Here is a 7,898-nt window from a genome sequence, read left to right on the forward strand (position 1 = left end):
TCCAGACTATTCTCATTTGTAGTTCCACATTGGTGGAACGAACTGCCTAGTACTATCAGAGCAGGGGCGTCCCTCTCTACCTTCAAGAAGCTTTTGAAGACCCAACTCTTCAGAGATCACCTCCCTTCCTAACTGGCACCTGACTAGCGCTTAACTTGCATTTCACAGCATTCTGCACTTCTTTTTCCTTTTTTCTAGGTCGTTGTTTTCTAATTCTCATGTAAAGTAGTATTTATTGTTACACCATGCTTTTTATTGCTCTTAGCTTGACTGTTCTCTCCCTTGTACGTCGCTTTGGACAAAAGCGTCTGCTAAATGACTAAATGTAAAAATGTAAATCATCTGCTCACCAATTGGCTGGCTTCTTCTGCACATCAACTTTCAGGACTACAATGAAACTGCTAACGCTGACTTCAGTAGCCTCCATGCATACTCCTGTTCCACAGTGCAGGGCCGTGACCAGTTCACAGTAGAATCTGATATTGGCCACATTCAAAAAAATAATGTGAACAGCCAAAGCAATAAATCGGATCAGAGCAATAAATCCGAATGGAGCACTAATGCTTGGAGTGTGAACAAAGCCTCAGGGGCCGTCACCATGGCAACAGGGAACACTGAGAAGTTTTGTTGTGTTTTGGTCTTGCATCCCAATGACATCTGTGTTTTTTCGGGGCCTAAAAACACATACTTCTGAAAATGGGTTCCAGAGTGGAGACTTTTGGAAACCGTTTCCATGTTGGCGTGGATGAGTTTTCAAAAGTTGTTGTGGATGCAAAACTTTGAAAAAAGGAAAAAAAATGCTGTTTTTAAAACATTCCGTTGTCGTGTGGATGGGCTAGTAGGTTGTCTGACCTGTGGCTTTTTAGCGTATTATCTGGAACAGGTAGGACCCTCTGTGAAGACCAGTTGGACATTTCTCTGTGCACAAGACAAGAGCAGTGTCACACACACACACACACACACACACACACACACACACACGCACACACATACCCACACACACACACACACACACACACACACCCATGTACACACACTCCTGACATGTCTGTCATCATCGCTGCTGGGCCTTGTTTCCCATGCACACGGCCCTTGCACCCACAGCATTAGCATACGTATGAGAAGGGCTCGCTGAGAGGGTGTGAAATGGGCTTTTCATGCGATGCACAAGAACGCAAATCCCTGTCAGCTCAGGCCCATGTTTATTGTCTGCCATTGTTGCGCTCACTCTTTTTCTTCTGGCAGGCCAGGGATTCCTCTCTGCCAGTCAATACGCTTTGGCCATTAGTGGAGTCTGAAAGCATAAAGACTGCTGGCCATGTGACTGAGAGATAGGGAAGTTTGTTTACTTTTTTCATTGCTAGGGTTTAGTGTTTTAGGAACTAGTTTGAGATGATTGCGTTTGATTAAAACGAGATATACCGGTACGTCGAAGTATGTGGTTTTTTTTATGTTTGTCTGATGGTTAGATTGTGTGTCCTCTCTTTCTGTTCATTTAGGGTGTGTGACGTGTGTGAGAGAGTTAGAGCGAGAGTGAGTGTGTGCATGTACATGTGTGTGAGAGGCACTGAGCCTGCACAGCACTTTCCAGAGCCTCCTGAATCCTGACACTGTTGTGATTAAGGATTAAAGGCAGCCCTCGGCTCTCTCTCTCTCTTTCTCTCTCTCTCCCTCCTTTCTTTTTTCAGCCCTTTCGTCCCCATCCCCCCTTCTCAGTCCACTCCCTCAGCCCTGCCTCCAGGATGGGGGAAGAGACCATTGTTAGTTCAAAACTTTTTTTACTCATTATAATCCCCTCCCCCACCTCAAGCACCCCCCCCCCCGCCCCCCTCCACACACACACACACCATAAATACACACACACACACCCTTTACACACACACACACACACACACACAAACATAGACACACACACCCTATACACCCGATACAACACACATTGCCCCTCTTCAAACCACAAACACAAACACACACACATACCCTATCTCCGCCCCTCCTACCTGTAAGTCAACCCTAGTTAATGCTCCACTCCATTCACTCAAAACAAACTCCCAGATGTTTGTTTGCTACTCTCTAATGGCCTTCACATAAACAGTTCTTGAGGCGTGGGCCATGATGTGTTTGGGCCTTTGACACCCATCACAAAAAGCCACTGATGGCTGGCAAAGTTGACCTCAAGTATCAGAATCAGAATCAGAATCAGAATCAGAATCAGAATCAGAATCACGTTTATTGGCCAGGTGTTAGTTTGCACAAACAAGGAATTTGACTCCGGTTTAAGTGGCTCTCATTGTACTTACGCAAAATACTGTATACAACACAACACCACAACGGTCTAAGAAATATAAGAAATATATACAGGGAGGATGGCTATATACAGGAGCTGTGAACTGTAAACACAACAAGTAGTGCAAAGAGTGGAGAGTGCAAGAAGTGCAGAGAAAAATATTAAATGGCAAGAGAATGACGTAAGAAGTACAGTATATACAGCCTGTATAGTTATACAGTAAAGGGTGGAATGTATTGCACATTTCGTATATGAACAAGAATAAATACAGAAAAGGATCACAATACACTGATGACATATAGTCTGGACATCCACTGTACGTTCCCTGACACCTCAGGGGAGTTTAAATGGTCCAGCCTTTAACTTTCATCATTGTATGCAAGTATGCTTTGACTTGAACGTTTTCCTTATTAGGATCCACTAATTAAGTTCCACTCCAACTCACTCTACAGAAGATGGGCAGGTCAGCTAATTCAATCAATCCAATATGTGGGGATTGAAATGCAGGAAAAAAAAAAAAAAAAAAAAAAACCTAGCAAATCTCTTTCCCTCCGAAGAAGCTTTCCTGGTGACCTCACAATGGTGCATTTTAATTATACTCTTTCCGTGTTGTGGGTGCTCAACCTTCTCTTTGACAATGGGCTTTGTCCCGGAGTCGCTTTTCTTCCTGGCTTTGAGCAAAGCTGAGGTTACGTCGCTCCCGAAGTTAGAGAGCACGGGCATGATCCTTTAAGTCAGCTAGTTCACAAGAGTCCTTGTGTCTGAACAAGCCCCTTTAGCGAGCTGACATTTCGGCCCTTAGCCTGGCCTGGGCCAGACCCCTCCCTCTCCTCCCTCTCCTCCTCATCCCTCTTGGTCTGTTTCTCTTTGACTCGAACAAAGGGCAGCAAACCTTGTTAGTGCACGGCTCAACGTGGCGACTGACCGAGTGAAACTGTAGGCTTGAAAAATCCACTAACAAGCTCCGCCAGTAATTGATGGGATCCCGGGCAGCAGCAGCTGACTGCTGGGATGAGGCCCAGTTACGGGCCAGGTCTGGTCTGCATCTTTGATGGCTCCCCACAGTGTGAGAATGGAAGATTAAACAAGTTAACGGACGCCTGTTTCGGTACAGTTTACCCACAACCGGGCTGGGTGTTGCAGTCTGTTAGACAAGGATTTCCTGAGTGCAAGTCTAACTATTTGTTACAATACAGACTGACTGATATATTGCCTTATTTATGTCAAACTTCACAAAAGGCTCAGAAATGTGTTGTTACTTTTCAGAAATATCTCAACTGTTTGCAACACATCATGGCATCCATTGATACTCTACAGTTGTTATCAAATGTTTTAAAACACTCCCTTATTCTTGACACTGAGAAAAGTAGCATTCTATGAATGCGGTTGAAATAGCTGTGGTTTCACACGTTTTCAGCGTCTCCAGTCTACGTCTCCATACTGTGCCTTGCGAGACGGAACATCATCAAGGCAGACTGATCTCCACGTGTGACCACGGGTCACCCCAGTTTTCTGTCACCAGCAAGGAGGGGGGCTGTCAAAAAAGCTTTAATGTCTGCATTTGAACTTCTGAGTGAAAAGCCCACTATTTGGCCAGCCCTAATGAAAGGTGTTACGTGGGATCTGCCGTCTCTGGCTGCCATGGTCTGGCTATGCAGACACAAGGTTTTTCTTTTCTCTAGCTGTTTTTTGTTTGTTTGTTTTAGGAAATAAAACTGTCACTACCAGGGCCATTGCAAATTAAGGAATTGATCCTTGCATGATCTGAGCCAAATATATTTCAGCATTTAGTTTGTCTACTGTCTCAGGACCATTCCACACGAAGCCCCAGCGAAAATGTATTGAAATTATTTTATAAATGATACTAGACTAACTCAGAGTTGACAGCTATCTGAGTCTGAAGTGATAATCCAACATAATGTATAATTCTTGTGAATTACCATAACAGTAGTCATTTTCATACATGAGGACAAAATTGGTTAGGGACCCCCCCCTCTACTTATTAACTGTGCAAAGCACAACTTTCACAGAATTTCATTAATTTCCAACGTTCGTGCTTAGGTTAACGTTCTATTGTGAATATGTGTCTGAATCGTGGGAGCTCGTGTGACAATTACCCTATCAGAGAAAGAGCCCGTGGCTCGTGCGAATTTAAGCAAACCAATACACTTAGCATTTGCTAATAACATCCTGTTGGGGAAAAAAAGTACAAAAGCAGGTCTCCACAAAATGTGGCGGTTTGGTGCAACAATATCTACAATGCATTGACAAATGCACTGACAGTTATAATTTGCAACAAGTGATGCACTGGCATGTATTTATATGGGAGTCACTGTTGCAAGTAAACAGTTGAGGCACGAAGGCGGTGCAAGCAACTACACAACTCGTTACGAGGAGGAGGTGTGGCTATGTTACAGTCCAGCTTTAAAACCACACGTGGGTCGACGGAAAAGTTTTGAAGTCCAACACAGAGAAGTTTGCAAGGCTCATCAAATACAGAGGTTATCTGTCGAAAAGCTTTATACGACCTACGCCTTTGGCAAGAAGGAAACATGCCATCGTACGCCTCAAACCAGTTCATAGATTTGGATGAAGTTCTGTGCAAGGTAAATTGAGTTTCTCTTTGCAGTGCATGATCAGAGTTACTTCGTAGTTGTCCACACAACGTTGGCTAATGTTAGCTACAAGCCATATAGCGTATCAAAGGTTTATTAACTTAATTTGCAAGAATCCGAGAGAATTTCGGCGTCTGAATGATTATGTTCCAACGCTGATGGGGAAATTGCGAAGTTACTCAAACGACCTCGGTAGGTAGCTGAGTTACGGTTAATTAGCTAAGTTGGCTAACAAATAGTTACCAGCGCGCTACAAGTGTGCAAATATGACGTTTTATTGTGAACTAATAGTGATTCCGATTCATCTGAGAAAACGTGTCAAAGATGAAGTCTCATTATAATGGCCTGTTTAATCTAAATACTTCACTGCCAAATTGCTCAAACGAAATGGGCAAAATGATAGCCTGTCGTTTGCTAACGTTAGCCAGCTGCATGCATACAAGATTGCGCCTTTTGTTTTGCATGATGTCGCAACATTTTAGAAAGCAGTTAGGGCAAAGGCTACAGTTAGCTTACTGTAACTTTTATTTAAGTTTGCTTTATTTATATAGCGCAGGTAATTTTACGTGAAATGTTGCATCAACTTCTTTGCATTAAAGCAAGCGATTGGTGACACGTTTCCCTCTGCCCCATTTTGAACGTAAACAAGTGGGATTTGCCAAGTAAGAAATTCTAACGTAGCGATAGCTGGCTAGTTAGCTAGCCCACTGACACACGGCGCAACATTACAATATGTTGTTGTCCGAGTTTTACATGCTTGTTTACCTAATGTTACCTACGTATACGTTAGTGATTGCAAATTGACCAATTCCAGACGTGTAATCTACTATTATAGAGCAATTTTTCTATTTTGCCAACCTCGTTTAGTTTTGTAGTTTTACAGAGTGCGAGCAACGATAGTTTGTAGAAGTTAGCTGATTAGCTACGACAGATGACTGAAGTTAACGTTAATTGGTCAGTGCTTGAACGTGTGAGTCCGTGTCTGTAGCGTTTTTGGTTTGGAACACATTGCATCGCTATATTCGTTATAACCTCTTAGCATTAGTGTCAAACGAAAAGCGACCATCATGTTGCATCGGCATTTAGAAATGCGCGTTCCGACTCTGCTTAGTCCTTGGCAACCGGAGATCAGCGTTGCGATCCGTTATCTTTCTGTGTTTCAGTAGACGCACGTTTCTACAGCTACTTCAAAGGACTTGAGATGTAACTTTACCTAACAATACAGGCTTGTGACGTAAGTAAAGGCTTACGAAGTAAAGTAATGTCTATATAATTGTCAAGCAATGTTATTCTGAGGAAGTGAAAAACAGCTTCGCTTTTACGCAGTTGGGCAGTCAAGTTTGACGTTGGTGCTTGTCTGACAGTTGTCCTCCACAAGTTGTACCATTGTGTGTTTTATGTAGTCTGTACATTAATTGCATTGTTTGTTTTTCGTTCTCTTGCAGCAGCTTCTCAATCTTGACCTCCGGAATCTCCAAGATGTCTGCATTGCCAGTCTCACCAGTCGGCCACAAAAATACCAGGCCCCCTTGTTCCTTCTCTTCATCGTGCTTGAGCGACTCCACAGTGAACGCAGCCAGAACCTCTGGCCATTGGGTTCAGCCCAGCGACATGCCTCTCCCCTCAAACTGGAACAAGATGTCGTTTTGGGCTGAGCGTTCAGTCAGCATGGTGGAGGGCAGCACTGGCAGCCTGGGATGGGCCTCCACAGAGTCCAGCAGCTGCAAGCTGCCCTCTGCCAGCTCCTGCACCTCCCTGCCAGCCTCTGCCAGCGCCTGTACCTCACCGCCATCCACGCCAACAGCATCCGCCAGCACATCCCCCGCTTCAACCCGCTACAAGACAGAGCTGTGCCGCACGTACGCAGAACGCGGCATGTGCAAGTACGGCAGCAAGTGCCAGTTCGCCCACGGTCTAGATGAACTGCGTGACCTCAACAGACACCCCAAGTACAAGACGGAGCCGTGTCGCACCTTCCACTCAGTGGGCTTTTGCCCCTACGGCATCCGCTGCCACTTTGTGCACAACAATGAGGATGACCTCGCGCACAACGGGTCGAAGCCAGTACTATCCTCCTCTTGCTCCATCTCAGCAGGCCGTGTCCTATCCCATCGTCCCCCTCTCCTCAAACATAGCTTCAGCTTTGCCGGCTTCCCCTCCAACCCGCCACCCTCAATGGACACTACCCTGCCCCACACCTTCCTGCGCGCTCCCTCTGTCTCGCCGCCGGCCACGACCGACCTCTCCGAACTGCTCTCGCTCGCCTTCCCGATGTAGACATGGCCTCTGCCTCGCTGATGGCCGCAGCTGCTGCTGTAACAGCCGCTGCTCTGGAGGCCGGCGCGATCCCCAGTCTCAGTTCCTGCCCTCGCCCGACTCGGGCTGCTCCAGCTGCAGCCTGGCCTCTTCCACGCTCCCCTCCCCCCACACAGCCTTCTGGAGCCAGCTGAGTGCTGCCTGCAGCGGAGCCCCACCGGAGGCCCCGGGGCCGTGTTGGTCGCCACCTCCACTGCCATGGGTGTCCGGTCCCTCTCCCACACGTCCCTCTCCGACCACGAGGGCGGGTGTGGCAGCTCCGCCAGCAGTCTCAGCGGCTCAGATTCCTGCGCCTCAGGGTTCGACGGTGTCGGGAGGCGGCTGCCCATCTTCAGCCAGCTCTCCGTGCCAGATGATGGCTTCTGCAGTGAGGGCAGCGGCACAGGCTTCTTTCTGTAGATGTGAGGGGCCTCTAGCCTTCCACCCCCCAAACCTGTTTTTCTGTTTGAAAGATCTAACATATACTGTGGTATATCTACTGTATGTATAGGCAGGTGCCTTGACACATTTATTTTTCTTTTACTTAAGCTCAATGACATGAGGGAGGCTACAATCGACTGGGTCGAAAGAGAATCAGAGTGGTATAGAGCTTGTTATAGGTTTGGTTTATATATAAAAAAGACGAGTTGACCATCTCTAATAGTGTGGCCTTAAAAATAGGCTGTAAAAGACATTGAGTA

General features: G+C 46.1%; 1 protein-coding gene across 1 annotated transcript; it reads left to right on the forward strand.

Moving 5' to 3' along the window:
• The first annotated feature begins 6,384 nt into the window (after window positions 1–6,384).
• Window positions 6,385–7,201, forward strand: LOC122130521 (mRNA decay activator protein ZFP36-like). Its single transcript, XM_042705232.1, has one exon. The coding sequence runs from the start codon at window positions 6,514–6,516 to the stop codon at window positions 7,177–7,179; it is 666 nt and encodes a 221-aa protein (XP_042561166.1). The 5' UTR covers window positions 6,385–6,513; the 3' UTR covers window positions 7,180–7,201.
• The last annotated feature ends 697 nt before the right edge of the window (window positions 7,202–7,898 follow it).

The sequence above is a fragment of the Clupea harengus genome, unplaced genomic scaffold (assembly GCF_900700415.2).
Source record: "Clupea harengus unplaced genomic scaffold, Ch_v2.0.2, whole genome shotgun sequence".
In the NCBI taxonomy this organism is placed as follows: Eukaryota; Metazoa; Chordata; class Actinopteri; order Clupeiformes; family Clupeidae; genus Clupea; species Clupea harengus.

Excerpts from the sequence above, each read along its gene's own strand:
- LOC122130521 (XM_042705232.1), top strand. The coding sequence starts at position 6,514 with ATGCCTCTCCCCTCAAACTGGAACAAGATGTCGTTTTGGGCTGAGCGT.